This window comes from Rhinoraja longicauda, chromosome 3, assembly GCF_053455715.1.
Source record: "Rhinoraja longicauda isolate Sanriku21f chromosome 3, sRhiLon1.1, whole genome shotgun sequence".
Taxonomy (NCBI): domain Eukaryota; kingdom Metazoa; phylum Chordata; class Chondrichthyes; order Rajiformes; family Arhynchobatidae; genus Rhinoraja; species Rhinoraja longicauda.
In genome coordinates, this window is record NC_135955.1 from 3391223 (window position 1) to 3409535 (window position 18313).

Consider the following 18313-nt stretch of genomic DNA (forward strand, 5'->3'; position numbering starts at 1 on the left):
AGACCGTGGACCCGTTGGGCCCAAACCTCTCCTGCATTGGTGCAAACCCTCTCCTCCCCTACCCCTTCCCCCTCCCCCTGGGATGGCAGTGAGTAAGGTGGGCCTAAAATTGTCGCGCTATCGTGTACGGTTTTGGCTGTAGTTCAGGAACAAACAAACAAACAAGAGTTTTAGTATATAGATGATTGAATTTCAATCTTTTTTTGCAGTGGCCCAATGTAAACCTGAGGAATTACAAAGATGAACAGTTACACAGGTGAGTACAAACGCTGCTCCTCATCAAAATGAAGCAAGGTTCTCTTGCTCTTGACTCCATTCACATTACATTAAAGACCAACGTCCCCTCACCCTCCTAAATTCTTGTGCTACTCAAAGTAACTGCTTCTTTTGCAAGGCCACACAGATCTCGGAGTACTAACATTCATCTCATACCATTTAAATCATATCCTGCTTTTGTCCTCTCTACACAATAGATAACACTACGTTTCCCCATGATATACATCATTTGCTATCTTTTTGTTCGTTCACTAAACCTATCTCATTAATCTTTCCCATTTAACCTTCAGCAACCTTGGATACATTGCTCTTGGTTCCTTCATCCAAATCATTAATGTGTAGAGTGTAGAGATTGAGTTACTGGAATAGTAACCCAGGTACCTGGACTGGGACCAGGAGTTTGAATTGCATCACTGCTAGTGGGGAATTTACTTATCATACAATCACAGTACGGGGAAAAAGGCCGTTTGGCCCAACTCCTCCATGCTGACCAAGATGTTCCATCTAAGCTAATCCCATTTGCCCTTGTTTAACCCATATCCCTTTAAACCTTTCATATCCATGTACCTGTCCAAATGACTTTAAAATGGTGTTATATTACCTGCCTCAACTACCTCTGGCAGCTCGTTTGAAATATTCACCACCCTCTGAGTGGAAAAGGTTGCCCCTTGGGTTCCTATTACATCTTGTCCCTCTCACAAACCTATTTCCCCTGGTTCTTGATTCCCCTGCTCTGGGTGGAAAACTAGTCTTGTGCATTCAAGCTAGCTAATTCCCTCGTGATTTTAGATACCTCTATAAGGTAACCCCTCATTCTGCGCTCCACAAAATAAAGTCCTAGCCTGCCAAGCCTGGTAGCGTTCTCGTAAATCTACTCTGTACCATTTCCAGTTTAAAACTTACATCAAGAATGTCATTAGAACCGAGCTAGTTCACTATAAAAGACCCGAGGAATTGCAGATGCTGGAAACTTGCGTAGAACACAGTGCTGGAATAACTCACTGGGGTTAGTCCATTGAGTTAGTCCAGCACTTTGTGGGTTCACTATCAACTTCAGGGAAGGAAAGCCGCAATCTTTGTCTGGCCTAGCCGCTGAGGTTCCAAGTGTTTTGAGTTTTGGCAACTGTCTGAAACCAACAAGTCATGGAGTTAACTTCAGGCAGCATCTGTGGAGAGAATGGATAGATAACGATTGGTTCAGGATCAAAACCGACCTGAAAGGTCATCTGTCCATTCCTTCCACAGATGCTGCCTGACCAACTGATTTCCACCAGTACTGTGTTTTGCTCACAATTCCAGTGCCTGTAGGTCCTTGTGTTCCCAAATCATGGAGTTCGATGCGGGTGGACAATAAATTCGAGCAATATCCACTTCATATGTTACAACTTGCTAACCTGCAAATTAGCTATTTATCCCAGCAGTGTTTTCTGTCTGTTTAAATTGTGCCCTCTTCTTCAAAATGTTGACTTCATCAAATTTAAATTTTTCAATGCTATTGTCACTTCATTGATCAGAAAGTCGGTAACTTGGAAGTTCAACTCGTCCACCTATCCACCACGCCACTTTGTCCAGCATCATCACTGTCCCTTCTATCTACCACTTAATTCTAAAAATATACTTGTTTACCTACTTAACCTATTTAGGCATTGCCAGGAAAGGATATAAAGCATAAGGTATGGAGTAATTATTTTGAGGACAAGTTTTGCAGTACTTTTTGTAATGTTCTCTATTTAAAATTTTCTCTCCAATGACAATGTTCTCTATTGGTAGCAAATGCCTTAATCAACTTTAGAATCTAAAATTTAAGGGTACATAGTTGTTGAAATACTGGATTAGAATCCGTGGGACTGAGAATGCTGAGCAAGAAATGTATTTCAATCCAACTGTCAAGAAGAGATATTTAAATTTACAATTTAAATCTGAATTTAAAATGCCACTGTCAATGATAAAGGTGAAACTATTGGATTGTCCTAAAAATCCATCTGCTTTACTGGTGCCCTTCAGGAAAGAATCACCTGACTTTACCTAGTGTGGAGTCACATAGACACAGAGAAGTGACTGACTCTTAAATGCTTCCTCAGTTCGGGGGCAAGTAAGAATTTACGTTAAACGTATACCCTGAGAGTGAACGTATAAAGCATGTTTCTCCTTTCTCACCTGCACAATGGAGTCTTTCTGCGTGACTTTATTGTTCTTTTGTCCTCTCTCCATGTTATTTTCCTCCTGTAGATGGACACAAAATGTTGGAGTAACTCAGCGGGACGGTCAGCATCTCGGGAGAGAAGGAATGGGTGATGTTTCAGGTCGAGATCCTTCTTCAAATTCTGTGGAGTCTGAAGAAGGGTCTCGACCCAAAACGTCACCCATAAAATTCTCTCTAGAGATGCTGCCTGTCCTGCTGAGTTACTTCTGCATTTTGTGTCTATCTTCGGTGCACAGCAGCATCTGCAGTTCCTTCCTACACATTATTTTCCTCCTGCCGTGATCGCTATTTCAGCATCTCCCCCTTGTTTAGGTTTGTCCGCAGACTGCTGTATTTTTACAAACCCAGTGGCAAGCTGTATGCGAACATGGAGCTGGATCATGCCATGGGAAAGCAGCTGACTATAGTGGGCTGCCAGTTTATCGAGTTTCTGCTCGAATCCACCGAGGTGAGCTTGCCAGCTTGTTACTCCACACAACGTTATCCTCCATGTAAATCCACATATTAATGATAGACACAAGTTGCTTGAGCAACTCAGTGGGTCAGGTAGCATCTCTGGAGAAAAGGAATTGGAGATGTTACGATTCGAAACCCTTCTTTGGACCCGAAATGTCACCTATTCCTTTTCTCCAGAGATGCTGCCTGACCTGCTGAGGTACTCCAGTACTCTGTGTGTGTGTGTGTGTGTGTGTGTCTATCTTTGCTATAAACCAGCATCTTTGCACCTTGCATTTACTAATTCTGTACAACTCAAGCGTTGTGCTCACAAATTATGGGGCAGCAGGTTTTGTTTGCTAATTTCTGACATTGAAATGGATTTGAAGAATTAGGAGAGGAAATGCATCGTGATGCTGTGGATGGCAACAATGTTCCAGTCTCAATGAGGGTCTGGGAGCACAGGCTGAGGTGCTGACCATTCGAACACAGGAAGCAGGAGGACGGATAGTGCAACGGCTGTGGTATTTTGAGTGTTTAAGGGGAAAGAGCAGATAGGTGATGCTGTGGACAAAATGGCAGAGATTGTTTGAAGACTAATGTGTGAAGGGTCACTTGTTGGATGACTGTGTCCCCTCCAGAATTGTGTGTGTTTTTAAATTAAAATTGTATAAGGGCCAATGTTTAATTATAACAATGAGCTTTGGGAATTTTCTCTGTATAGATTGTCGCCCTTTAACTCAACATATTCCCCTTTCTAAAACTGCAAGAGAATTAATAAATAGGGTGAGATGAGTGAAGAGTGGAGGGGTTGGTGTTGAATTGAGCAGTTTCATTTTTTGGTATGGTGCAAATTTCTCCTGTTTACTGTTTCACAAGTCCTCAGGTCACTTCATTTATACTAGAATTAACGCAAACAAAAATAGCTACCTACAGTCACTACATCCATGGACTATCCCAGAGTGGAACATCCTTCCCGACACCACCAGATGTGCACCAACCTTGTCACTCTGCAAGTCACAGCTCGACAACTTGGACATGGATCATCTCACAAAACTTGCCCACATAAAAATCTAAATAACGCTTTTGCAACCAGTACCCACGCGAGCGAAACCTGCACAAGATAGCCCAGCTGTTGGCTGTTGTGCAGCAGAAAACAGAAAAGAAGAATGTAGAACTCAATGTAGAGACACAAGGAACTGATGTTTACAAAAAAAGACAGTGCTGGAGTAACTCAGCGGGCCAGGCAGCATCTCTGGAGAACATGGATAGGTGACGTTTCACAGAGTGCTGGAGTAACTCAGCGGGTCAGGCAGCATCTCTGGGGAACATGGATAGGTGACGTTTCACAGAGTGCTGGAGTAACTCAGCGGGCCCTCCAGACTATGTGGTTGGGGGCAGGAAAAAGCCTGGCAAGTGATAGGTGGATACAGATGAGGGGGATTTCTTGATAGGCTATTGTTTGGACAAAGGCCGGAGATGAAAAGACAAAAAGTGTGAGCTAAGGATAGAAGAGGATGTGAATCCAGATGGGACGCAGGAGAGTGGTGTAAAAATGGGAATTCAATGATTGTCATTAGTTTCATGTTGTGGCAGGATGGTCAGATTTATCTGGAGGAGTTGGTGAAGGACATTGTGCAGTGGCTCTCCTCATCCTCTGGCCTTAAACCTGAACGAAGCCTGCAGAATAATGGTTTGCTGAACACCCTCAGCCAGCACTACTTTCTACTCATCGGTACTCTGTCCGCTCACCCGCATGGGGTCAAGATGTTGGAGAAATGCAGCATGTTTCAGTGGTAAGTCGCTGTGGAGGTCGCTCTGCTAATATTAGGTGAATGACGTACTAATGCTGATAATGTCAAAATTTCCAAGTGGCATATCTGAATGCACCCTGCCCGGGAAAAGCAGCCAACCTAAACAAGGACCCAGTAGTTCTCTTCCCTTCCCACTCCTGTTGGGCAGAAGATGCAAAACATGAAAGCATGTATCATCAGCTTCTGGAATAGGATTGGGACTGAGATGAGAAAAAAACTTTTTCACCCAGAGAGTTACGAATCTGAGGAATTCTCTGCCACAGAAGGTAGTGGAGGCCGATTCACTGGATGTTTTCAAGAAAGGGTTAGATTTAGCTCTTGGGGCTAACGGAATCAAGGGGTATGGGGGAAAACCAGGGACGGCGTACTGATTTTGGATGATCAGCCATCATATTGAATGGCTCGAAGGCCCGAATGGCCTACTCCTGCACCTATTTTACTATGTTTTTATGGAATAGCTTCTTCACTTCTGTTATCACACCACTGGTCCTGTCATTAACTAGAATGTAGTCCTGATCTTCCAAACTACCTTGAACTTTTTAAAATCTGCACTACCTTTGTAACTGTTACACTATATTTTGCATTCTGGTTTATTCTCATTACACTACCTGTTGTACCTGTGTGTAGCTTGATGATACCTGTGTACAGTATAATTTGACTGGATAGCACAGTTTTTCACTGTCTTGGTAATCTCTCTCCTCTGCTTTCTCTGGGGCATCTCATTTCTCAAAGTTAGAGTCTACCACGTTTGCAATATTCTCCTTCCCTATCCTGCTCATTTAAAAATAAAGCTCTCAAATAAGTCTCTCAGTTCTTTCCCCTTTGTAAATGGGTGCCGAGAATGCCTGCATAATCCAATTTCCATAGATTAGCATTTTGTTTAAGAAAAGTGTATAAGATCAAAGGCTATGCATAAAAACCTAAAACACTAATATCAGCGAAAGATAGACGCAAAAAGCTGGAGTAACTCAGGAGACCATGTCTGAAGAAAAGGAATATGTGTCGTTTCGGGTAGAGACCCCTTCTTCGGACTGAGAGTCGGGGAAAGGGAAATGAGAGATATAGACGGTGATATAGAGAGAGATATAGAACAAGTGAATGAAAGATATGCAAAAAAGTAATGCTGATCAAGGAGCCAGGCCATTGTTAGCTGTGGGCTAGGTGAAAACTAGTACAGACAATGAGATTCAACAAGACGACTGAAGCTGGTATGACTCGGGTGGGGGAGGGATGGAGAGAGAGGGGATGCAAGGGTTACTTCAAGTGAGAAAAATCAATTTCATACCACTGGGTTGTAAGTTGCCCAAGGGAAAGAGCCATCAGCATTTGTCAGTTTTGCTGCAGCAGAAAAGGCAGGCACTGTGGCAATGTAACGGGGAATTTAGAAATGGGATTCATTGATCAGAAATTGAGGTGGCATTTGAAGATGCTGTTAAAGTGTGTGGGGTGGTGAGAAAAGTAATGTTGTGCCTGTCCTAATTTAATCTCTTCCCCCTCTCTAGTTTACTCAGCCTCTGTTCTCTGAAGAACTACGACCACGTGCTAAAGCTGACAGTCTCCATTCTAGACTACAGCCGCGATGGCTTGTCCAGGGTTATCCTGTCCAAAATCCTTACGTCAGCCACAGATGTAAGTACATTTGGAACTGGTGAGCAGGCGAATCATATGGGTTGTTCATATTTTGTGCAGACTGGCTGGATCTTGAAATTCACATTCACTTGATGATGTGAAATCTATACAAGATAGAGTTTTTATGCTGAATGCAGAGAGAATAAAGGATGCATGCCTATGGTGTTTGGTGACTGGGGGGACTGCATGCAGTGAGTTCCACAAGCCCTGGTTTGGAATCCTTGCTTTATGTGGTGTATATAAACATAGCACAAAAAGTAAGGACATTTATGTTTGGTAGATTATTTCTTTGTTGTAACAATGCTTCTTGGCAATAAATCTTATACCGTTGGAAAGCCTGTTTATTTCCCTTTTAAATTGTGCCACATTTGTAAGGAACATGCATTTGTGGGATGAGCAGCAGAGCTGAGTATGTGGGTTGCGCCCATGAAAAATCTGCCAAATCTTCTCTGCCAATGCCAAACAGCTTATTCTGTCATTGACTCTTGTTCAGTGGTGTTGTTTGGTGGATTGGATGATTCAAGTCTGAAGAAACAAGACATATTGGCAATTTAACAATTTATTCATTTAATTATCAGGAGCCTCAGTAGCGTGTGGAAGAACCATACACAACCACAACAGCCTGGCACCTCTTCCTCATGCTGGTCACCAGCCTGGTCACACACTGTTGTGGGATGGCATCCCATTCTTCAACCAGCATTTGTCGCAAGTCAGCCAACGTGGTTGTGTTGGTCACTCTAGGACGAACAGCACGCCCAAGCTGATCCCACAAGTGTTCAATAGGGTTGAGGTCAGGACTGCTGGCAAGCCATTCCATCCTCTCCACTCCCAAATTCTGGAGGTAGTCTCTGAGAAACCCTGCTCTGTGGGGGCGAGCATTGTCATCTTGGAGGATAGAGTTCGGTCTGTGGAGATATGGGATTGCCACTGGTTGCAGAATCTCATCTCGATATCTCTCTGCATTGAGATTGCCTCCAATGATGACAAGCCTCGTTTTTCCAGTGAGGGAGATGCCGCCCCACAGCATCACACTGCCTCCACCAAAAGATGTTACTCTATCGGTGCAGCAATCAGCATAGCGTTCTCCGCGTCTTCTCCACACTTTGACCCTATGATCCAACTGCCTTAGGCAGAATCTGGACTCATCGCTGAACATAACGTTCCTCCACATGTTCAGGTTCCAGTGCACGTATTGCCGACACCAGCGCAAACGGGCCTGATGGTGAAGGGCAGTCATGGCAGGCCTCCTGGCAGCCCTATGAGACCGGAGATCGGCTGCGTGCAGTCTGTTCCGAATTGTCTGGGCAGAGAGCCGTCGGCCATATCGTCCTGCAAACCTTGACTGCAAATCTGTAGAAGACAGCCTACGGTTCCTAAGTGCTGACAGGGTGAGGAAACGGTTTTCTTCGGGTGTCGTCTTCTTGGGACGCCCACTTCGCGGCCTGTCTCTGACATCCCCCGTTATATGGAACTTGGCCTTTACTTTGGAGATGGTACTAGGGCTCACTCCAAATAATGCCGCAACTTGGTTTTGCGGAACACCAGCTTGAAGTTGCCCTATCGCACGGGCCCTATCCAGATCAGTCAAACGTGGCATGCCGATTCTTGGAGCAGACACCTACTGACCACTGTAGCAGGGCCCATGCTCACAGATGCTGCCAATCAGGTGCCAATCAGGCACCTGATTGTCAGCACCTGGGGGTACCAGAAGCTCAAAACAAAAGTCAATAGCAACAGCAGAATAAGCTGTTTGGCATTGGCAGAGAAGATTTGGCAAATTTTTCATGGGCGCAACCCATATACTCAGCTCTGCTGCTCATCCCACAAATGCATGTTCCTTACAAATGTGGCACCATTTAAAAGGGAAATAAACAGGCTTTCTAATGGTATAAGATTTATTGCCAAGAAGCATTGTTACAACAAACAAATAATCTACCAAACACAAATGTCCTTACTTTTTGTGCTATGTTTAAATGACTTGAACTTAAAGGCAGCCCCAATTAAGAGATTTGCCCGTGATCAAAAAATTACCTATTAACATCCCACCACAACCAGAGAGCAGTCCTGAACTACGATCTACCTTGTTGGTTACCCTCGGACTATCTTTGATCGGGCTTTACTTTGCATTAAATGTTATTCCCTTATCATGTATCTATAGTGTAAATGGCTCGATTGTAATCATGTAATGTCTTTCCGCTGACTGGTTAGCACGCAACAAAAGCTTTTCACTGTACCTCAGCACACGTGACATTGAACTAAACTGAAACTGAAGCAAGAAGGTGAATGCTCATTTGCTTTGGGTAATTAGGAACGTGGGATTGAGGTTTGAATCATCTGTGCTGGTGATCTTACTGAGTGGTGGTGCAGACTTGAGGTGCCGAATGGCCTGTTCCTGTTCCTGATTATCATGTTCTTATGTAAGAAAATAACTGCAGATGCTGGTACAAACCGAAGGTATTTATTCACAAAATGCTGGAGTAACTCAGCAGGTCAGGCAGCATCTCAGGAGAGAAGCAATGGGTGACGTTTCGGGTCGAGACCCTTCTTCAGACTGAAGAAGGGTCTCGACACGAAACGTCACCCATTCATTCTCTCCTGAGATGCTGCCTGACCTGCTGAGTTACTCCAGCATTTTGTGAATAAATACCGTCATGTTCTTATGCCTCGCCTTTACGGGGGGCAGTTGGGGCCTCGCAATAAACTCATTAAGAAAAATTAGGAATTCTTTTGCAAATGGCGAGGTTTGGGTTATCACTGTGGAAAGGTAATGGGACAGAAGTCCACATCGCATCCAAACCATGCCCGGGTGGGCACATGATGAGTGAAAACCTGGGCCAGCAGCTGGGGAGCACAGCCAGGTACGCTGTAAATTATTTGACACCCACCTTTTGTGACAACGACGAGACAGGTGACAAATGATGGGCTTGACAGTGATAGTCATACAGTGTGGGAAACAGGCCATTCGGGCCAACTTGCCCACACCGACCAACATGCCCCAGCTACACTAGTCCCACCTGCCTGCGTTTGGCCCGTATTCCTCCACACCAGTCCTATCCACGTACCTGTCTAAATGTGTCTTAAACGTTGCGATTGTACCTGCCTCAACTACCTCTTCCATACACCTACCACGCTTTGTGTAAAAAGAAAAGTTGCCCCTTGTGATCCTATTAAATCTTTCACCCTGACCTCAAACCTTTGGTTTATACCCCGCGGGTTCCTATTAAATCTGACGTGATGAGCACGACTTGCGAATCAATTGTTTAAAAAAAATTATTAAGTTCATTCTTTCTCTCTGCTGTAATCTTGAAGAACCGCTCTCCACAGAAAGAGCAGAGTGCAATCAGGACGCCTATTGTCAGGCAATATGTTCTCTATCTGCGCTACTTGTGAATGGTGTAGACTAGTTTGTTCCAGACACTTCCTGCGGCTCACCATAGTATCGGTCTGACTGCTGTCGTTTCAGAACTGCAGGCTGTACGCGACCAAGCACTTGCGCGTCCTGCTGCGGGCCAACGTGGAGTTCTTCAGCAACTGGGGCATCGAGTTACTGGTGACACAGCTGCACGATAAAAATAAAGCCATCTCCTCGGAGGCCCTGGAAATCCTGGATGAGGCGTGTGAGGACAAGGTGAGCTCTACTGAGTGTGGAAGTGAGTACTTAATGCTCTTAAGGCTTGAAGTGTGGTATTGCTCGCACAAGCTCAACTTTTCAGAACCGTTTTAGTCTAATGTACAGCACTTACAAGATTCTCTTCTTGCAATACTTGCACATCCATGTTGTTTGAGGTAATGCTAGGATAACAGTGAATTCTCCAATTTTAGGTAACAGCCTCCCCTCCACCCCTTTCTTCAAACCAGCACTGTCTTTCCCACCCACCAATCCCAGTGTGCACCCATTTCCCCCAATATCTGCTCTTCCGCCCATATCCCTCCTTCTGGCTTTACATTTTATTCCTCTGCTTACCTGACAGCCGTTTGTCTGCTTTCTACTTTTTATCTCGGGCCTTTGTCCATCCATTGCCAGGCTTTGCCCCACCCACCTCTTTTCCAGCTTTCTCACACCCTACCACAATCTGTCTCATGAAGGGTCCCGACTCGAATTGTTTTCTGCCCATTCCCCCCACAGAATGCCGCCTGACCCACTGAGTTACACCAGCACTATGTTTTACTCAAGATTCCAGCATCTGCAATCCTTTGTATCTTCAGGCTGCTGGAGGATCTCAGCGGGTCAGGCAGCATCTGTGGGGGGAATGGACAGACAACGATGCAAGTCTTCAGACTGCTGTGGTTTAGGAGTTGGCATTTGACCCTTAAAGGGGAAGAGGGAGGGGAAAAGTGGAAGTGAGGTGAGGAGAGGGGGAAGGGTGAGTGGGTTTGTGGAGAGAGGGGCAAGGGGTGGGGAGGAAAATAGATGTGGGTGGAGAGAAGCCAGGGGGGCAGAGAGATATGGGGGGAGAGAGTGACGAGGGGAGGATAGATGTGGGGGAGGGAGAGAGAGAGAGGCAAGGGGGAAGGATACATGTGAGGAGTCGAGGTGGATGGGGAAATGGGTGAATTAGGAGTGGGGTGAGAGCGCTGAATTGCCTAATTGTTAGATGCTGCTGTGCATCTGCTTAACATTTGACCTCGAGACAACTTTGCTGGTGACTTAGGAGTGGGGTGAGAGAGTTGTCTAAATATTTTAACCATGATCTTGTGTTTGAGCCCAGTTATGGTAGTCAGACTATTTGAAGCCTACAGAAGTGGCACTGGCTTTTCCCTGATTTGAAGGGTGACAGTCACCTAAAGCTTTGCTCACTCATCACCATGTCATTTTAAATGGAGTACGGATATTGGGCTTAATGTGGGTGAATCCAACTGTTAAAGGAGGGATGAGAAATTATAAGGGTTTCTTTTAACAGCTTAGTTTAGAGATACAGCGCGGAAACAGGCCTTTCGGCCCACTGAGTCCGCACCGACCAGCGATCCCCACACATTAACACTACACTACACATACTGGGGACAATGTTTTACATTTATACCAAGCCAATTAACCTACAAACCTGTACGTCTTTGGAGTGTGGGAGGAAATCGAATATTTCAGAGAAAAGCCACGCAGGCCACAGGGAGAACGTACAAACTCCGTACAGACATCACCCGTAGTCAGGATCGAACCCCGGTCTCTGGTGCTGTGAGGCAGTAGCTATGCCATTACACCACCGATCTGCCCTAAAGTTCCAAAATGTGCAATATTTATTATTGTGAAGTTTACCTATGAGACCAGATTCTGAAGGATTCCAAAACGTAAAGCATTTGCTCAAATAAAAGGAAGCATTATGGTTCAAGCATTGCGTCAGTGACCAATGTCGATTCATACTGTACCCAGTGCGGACGGGATGATGTGCTGTCTGAGACGCATCCTTTGCAGGAGATTGTACACCTGGCCTCCGCTTACACATTAACATTAGCTCTCACAGTCCACAAGACCAAGGCATTGTCTGTCCAGGTCAGCAGCATGACAGACTGCAAGGGCAATTGTTCAACCGATCGTAATCTGCACTGGAGTTTCAACCTGTATTTGGTGCTAAATTCCTGGAGAACAGGAAGTTTAATTGCTGAAGATAGACACAAAATGCTGGAGTAACTCAGCGGGTTGGGCAGCATCTCTGGAGAGAAGGAAAGGGTGGCGTTTCGGGTCGAGACCCTTCTTCAGACGTCTGTCTGAGGGGCCCGATCTGAAGCGTCACCTATCCTTGTTATCCTTGTCTGAAGAAAGGGGTCAACACAAAATGTCAACCCATTCCTTTTCTTCAGAGATGCTGCCTGTCCCGCTGAATTACTCCCAGCATTTTGTGTCTAACTTCGGTCTACAACCAGCATCTGCAGTTCCTTCCTACACAAGATTAATTGTTGTTTAGCTGGAATAAGTATGCATTTTATTCTCTCCATTTTAATGGATTTGCAATATTCTTTCTAATACTCCAGGCTAACCTGCATGCACTGATCCAGATGAAACCAGCTTTAACCCACCTTGGAGACAAGGGCTTGCTGCTGCTCCTCCGGTGAGTACAATTGTTCAAACCTCTAAGATTCTGTCATCTCCGGTTTCCACTGCTACACTTCTAACAACACAATAAGATCAAGCAAGACCAACCTGACCCAAAAAAAGACACAAAGTGCTGAAGTGGGCGGCACGGTGGCGCAGCGGTAAAGTTGTTGATTTACAGCGAATGCAGCGCCGGAGACTCAGGTTCGATCCTGACTACGGGCGGCGTCTGTACGGAGTTTGTACGTTCTCCCCGTGACCTGCGTGGGTTTTCTCCGAGATCTTCGGTTTCCTCCCACACTCCAAAGACGTACAGGGATGTAGGTTAATTGGCTGGGCAAATGTAAAAATTGTCCCTAGTGTGTGTAGGATAGTATTAATGTGCGGGGATCGCTGGGCGGCGTGGACCCGGTAGGCCGAAGGGCCTGTTTCCGCGCTGTATCTCTAAATCTAAATCTAAAAAAGTAATTCAGTGTATCACAAAATGCTGGAGTAACTCAGCGGTTCAGGCAGCATCTCTGGAGAGAAGGAATGGGTGACGTTTTGGGTCGAGACCCTTCTTCAGACTCAGCAACTCAGTGGGTCAGTCGACATCTTTGGAGAACACGGAGAGGTGACATTTGGAGTTGGGACCCTTCTTCAGGCCTCATTTTGAAGGGTCCCAATCCGAAGCGTCAACTTTTCTAGTACTCCAGAGATGCTGCCTGACCCACTGAGTTACTTCAGCATTTTGTCTTTTTTATAAACTAGCATCTACAGTTCCTTGATTGTCCTAACCTGACCCATTTTCATCCGGTTTTATTAAACTGCAAACCTTCACAGCATGGGAGCAGACCATTCAAACCACTGAATCCTCGTTCAATAATTTCACCAGCTCCATTCCCCAGCAATTTGCACATTCTCAAGTGCCTACCCAGTCTCCTTATGATGGCATAAATTGATACTGCTTCCAACACAGACAGGCGATGAATTACAGATCATAGTTACTGCTTTTCCATGCATCATTTTCTCTTCATTTTAAATACATTTTCCCTAGTCATTTGCTTCAATACATAGCAAAGTTTGGGGGTGGCGGAGTGGTATAGTTGCAGCCTTACAGTGCCAGAGATGCGGGTTCGATTCTGACTACAGGTGCTGTCTGTACGGAGTCTGTATGATCGCTTGTGATGGTGTAGGTTTTTCCCCTGGTGCGGTTTCCTCTTCCATTTCAAAGACGAACAAGTTTGTAGGTTAAGTTTGCTTCCCTAAAAATTGTAAATTGACCCTAGGGTGTAGGATAGTGCTAGTGTACGTGGATCGCTGGTCGGCACGAACTCGGTGGGCCAAAGGGCCTGTTTCCGCCTTGTATCTCTAAACTAAAATTACAACCGCAGCTAGGAAAATTGACAAGGGAGAGTCAGTGGATGTGGTGTACCTCGACTTTCAGAAAGCCTTCGACAAGGTCCCACATAGGAGATTAGTGGGCAAAATTAGGGCACATGGTATTGGGGGTAGGGTACTGACATGGATAGAAAATTGGTTGACAGACAGAAAGCAAAGAGTGGGGATAAATGGGTCCCTTTCGGAATGGCAGGCAGTGACCAGTGGGGTACCGCAAGGTTCGGTGCTGGGACCCCAGCTATTTACGATATACATTAATGACTTAGACGAAGGGATTAAAAGTACCATTAGCAAATTTGCAGATGATACTAAGTTGGGGGGTAGTGTGAATTGTGAGGAAGATGCAATAACGCTGCAGGGTGACTTGGACAGGTTGTGTGAGTGGGCGGATACATGGCAGATGCAGTTTAATGTAGGTAAGTGTGAGGTTATTCACTTTGGAAGTAAGAATAGAAAGGCAGATTATTATCTGAATGGTGTCAAGTTAGGAGGAGGGGGAGTTCAACGAGATCTGGGTGTCCTAGTGCATCAGTCAATGAAAGGAAGCATGCAGGTTCAGCAGGCAGTGAAGAAAGCCAATGGAATGTTGGCCTTCGTAACAAGAGGAGTTGAGTATAGGAGCAAAGAGGTCCTTCTACAGTTGTACCGGGCCCTGGTGAGACCGCACCTGGAGTACTGTGTGCAGTTTTGGTCTCCAAATTTGAGGAAGGATATTCTTGCTATGGAGGGCGTGCAGCGTAGGTTCACTAGGTTAATTCCCGGAATGGCGGGACTGTCGTATGTTGAAAGGCTGGAGCGATTGGGCTTGTATACACTGGAATTTAGAAGGATGAGGGGGGATCTTATTGAAACATATAAGATAATTAGGGGATTGGACACATTAGAGGCAGATAACATGTTCCCAATGTTGGGGGAGTCCAGAACAAGGGGCCACAGTTTGAGAATAAGGGGTAGGCCATTTAGAACGGAGATGAGGAAGAACTTTTTCAGTCAGAGGGTGGTGAAGGTGTGGAATTCTCTGCCTCAGAAGGCAGTGGAGGCCAGTTCGTTGGATGCTTTCAAGAGAGAGCTGGATAGAGCTCTTAAGGATAGCGGAGTGAGGGGGTATGGGGAGAAGGCAGGAACGGGGTACTGATTGAGAGTGATCAGCCATGATCGCATTGAATGGCGGTGCTGGCTCGAAGGGCTGAATGGCCTACTCCTGCACCTATTGTCTATTGTCTATTGTCTATTTGCTTAAAATGATCGTTTAGTTGAAACTCTCAACATCCTGCTGGGCATCACAGCAACCAACCTGCAACCTGAAGAATAACATTCTTATGACTCTGCTTTCAGCTCATTTTTTTGCTTGTACTTCTTTGATGTCCCTTAGGCTATCCTTGACCGGACTTTGCTGGCTTTACCTTGCACTAAACATTGTTCCCTTATCATGTGTCTGCACACTGTAAATGGATTGATTGTAATCATGCATTGTCTTTCTGCTGACTGGATAGCACGCAACAAAAACCTTTCCACTGTACCTCGCTACACTTGACAATAAACTAAACTGAACTGAAGTACCATAAGCAGCACATTTGTCTCTAATGGGGAAGTTTATTGAATGTCTTCTGAAGTTCCCATGGAGCCAATAGCTGCCGCATTCATGCATCAACCCTCTCAGGACCTATTTTGTGTACACACAACAGTATAACACTGGAACAGGCTGTTCAGCCTACACGTTCTGTGCTGAAGATTGTGTCATCTCATATCACCTCGTTCCCTGCATATCCATCAAAAACCTCTTAAACACCACTATCGTATCTGCCTCTACCACCACCTGTGGCAGTGCATTCCAGGCACCCACCACCCTCTGTTTAAAAAAAAAAAAGCCTTGCACATCTCCTTTAAACTTTGCCCCTCTGGCCTTCAACGTCTTTGTTATTTCCACCCTGGGGGAAAAAGGTTACAACCATTTACCCTAGTTTTATCTTGGACGATTTTATATACGTATGTCAGGTCTCCACTCAACCCCCAATGCAAAATAGCGCAAAATTCATGGCATCTAAGGAATAAGATATTGATTGAAATGAAAAATGTTTGCTCGTGGCAATTAATATATTATAAGTAATCTAAGGGGATACAGTGTGTGGTGTGGCCAACGGTGTGGCACTAAAATTTGCTTGCCATTGGCAAACAGTTGTGTGATGACACAAAATAATAATAATCTAAGGGGTAATTCGTTTACCACTGCCATGCAAGCATTCCTACCATTTCCGAGCCTGCCTGTATGCTTTTCAGCTTGTCTGCCTGTCATTGCCCCTCCTTCCCTCTAATCCTGCCCTTCTCTCTCCCTATCTATCTCTCTTACTGTCCCTTGCTTCCTCCTCTTCCCTCCTCTCCATGTCTCTCTTGCCTGTTCCTTAATCCCCTCTCTTGGCTGCCCCTTCCTTCTCTCTCCTCTCTCTGGCTGCCCCTTCCTCCCTCCCCTTTCACCCTTTTTATTCTCTCGTGACAAAGGAATCTACGCCTTAACAGAAAGAGTTAGTGTGTCCAGATAGAAATTGGTTTAATTCTCTGGTCATTCTTTGGTCAGCTCTTTATTATGTAACATAAAAGGACACAAAGTGCTGGAATAATTCAGTGGCTCAGGCAGCATCTCTGGAGAACATGGATAGGTGACTTTATAGGTTGGGACCATTCTTCAAACTGACTATTTTGAACCATGGTAGTGACTGGATTCCTGATGAGATGTAGTTTATTTTTCCAGATTTTTATCAATTCCTAAGGGATTCTCCTACCTGAACGAAAGAGGTTATGTTACCAAGCAGTTGGAAAAATGGCAACAGGTGTGTATAGTTAATAGTTTCAGTGACTAAAACTCTTCAAAAGTGTTTCATTGTTAGACTGTTCATAACATCTTTGTGCTAAATGACTGGAACAAAAGGAAGCAATTTGCTGCAGATTTGGCATTTTGCAGCAGGTATTTTATTTCCATATTTAGTTCTGTGTAATTGCAGTGTCAGCTCCGAAATAGTGAGTAAAACGGAGCGATGAAGTGCTGCAATGGTTCACTTCTCATGTTCAATGGTCTCCACTTAAAAGTCATCAAATATAAATCAAGGAAGCTATGCAGGAAATAGAAATATAGAAACATAGAAAATAGGTGCAGGAGTAGGCCATTCGGCCCTTCGAGCCTGCAATGTGATCATGGCTGATCATTCTCAATCAGTACCCCGTTCCTGCCTTCTCTCCATACCCCCTGATCCCTTTAGCCACAAGGGCCACATCTAACTCCCTCTTAAATATAGCCAATGAACTGGCCTCAACTACCTTCTGTGGCAGAGAATTCCACAGATTCACCATTCTCTGTATGAAAAACTTTCTCATCTCGGTCCTAAAAGACTTCCCCCTTATCCTTAAACTGTGACCCCTTGTTCTGGACTTCCCCAACATCAGGAACAATCTTCCTGCATCTAGCCTGTCCAACCCTTAAGAATTTTGTAAGTTTCTATAAGATCCCCCCTCAATCTTCTAAATTCCAGCGAGGTCAAGCCGAGTCTATCCAGTCTTTCTTCATATGAAAGTCCTGCCATCCCAGGAATCAATCTGGTGAACCTTCTCTGTACTCCCTCTATGGCAAGAATGTCTTTCCTCAGATTAGGAGACCAAAACTGTACGCAATACTCCAGGTGTAGTCTCACCAATGCCCTGTACAACTGCAGCAGAACCTCCCTGCTCCTATACTCAAATCCCCTCGCTATGAATGCCAACACACCATTCGCTTTCTTCACTGCCTGCTGCACCTGCATGACTACTTTCAATGACTAGTGTACCACGAAACCCAGCAAATGAGAGATAGACTATTTGGGACGAAAGTGTGGCAAATTTCTGAATGGTGAAACCATGGCTTTCTCTTTTCCAGATGGCTATGGAGGCTTGGACGTAGCATTCAAAGCTAAGGCCAATAGACATTTGGATATTGGCAAAATTGTGGGATACAAGGGGAAAATTGTGTTGAGGTAGAAGATCAAGATTTTATTGAAACGTAGAGCAGGACCTGTGATGTCAGACAGCCTGCTTTATTTGCTCTTATTTACATGTAACCAGCGATTTGTCAAGGGACACTGTATCTTCTGTTAGTTACAGAATGCTAATGTCATGAGCATTTTGTAGGCTTCAATTTAAGATCTTGAATCCCTGAATAATAGCGATATTGTTTATTATTGTCACTATACTGAGATATAGTGGAGAATGTTGTTTTATAAGCTACTCGACCAAATGAATCTATTGGGCCAAAACCTCTCCTGCATTGGTGCAGCACCCTCTCTTCCCCCCCCCCCCCCCCCTCCCCCTTATCCTCCCTGCCTCCCCTCCCCCTTCATCTCCACCCCCTCCCCTCCCCCCACTCCATCCCCCTCAACCCCCCTTATCCTCCCCCCTCCCTGCCTCCCCTCCGTCCACCCCCCTCCCTCCCTCCACTCCCCCTCCCTCCCTAGGAGATAGATTTAAACTTTAACTTTAAAAATATAACACCGATTTCAATTAAACTTCCATTAGCACCAAAGGGACGAC

At 45.1% G+C, this 18313-nt stretch overlaps 1 protein-coding gene across 2 annotated transcripts in view; it reads left to right on the forward strand.

The window, feature by feature from the left end:
* The window catches only part of rictora (RPTOR independent companion of MTOR, complex 2 a), a 143184-nt gene that overhangs the window by 86770 nt on the left and 38101 nt on the right, over nt 1-18313 (forward strand). For both annotated transcript variants that reach the window (XM_078431134.1, XM_078431143.1), the window contains exons 19-25: nt 210-256; nt 2792-2927; nt 4511-4710; nt 6231-6357; nt 9821-9985; nt 12322-12398; nt 16509-16587. In XM_078431134.1, coding sequence (XP_078287260.1) covers nt 210-256; nt 2792-2927; nt 4511-4710; nt 6231-6357; nt 9821-9985; nt 12322-12398; nt 16509-16587 — 831 coding nt within the window. The remainder of the gene's footprint in view (nt 1-209; nt 257-2791; nt 2928-4510; nt 4711-6230; nt 6358-9820; nt 9986-12321; nt 12399-16508; nt 16588-18313) is intronic.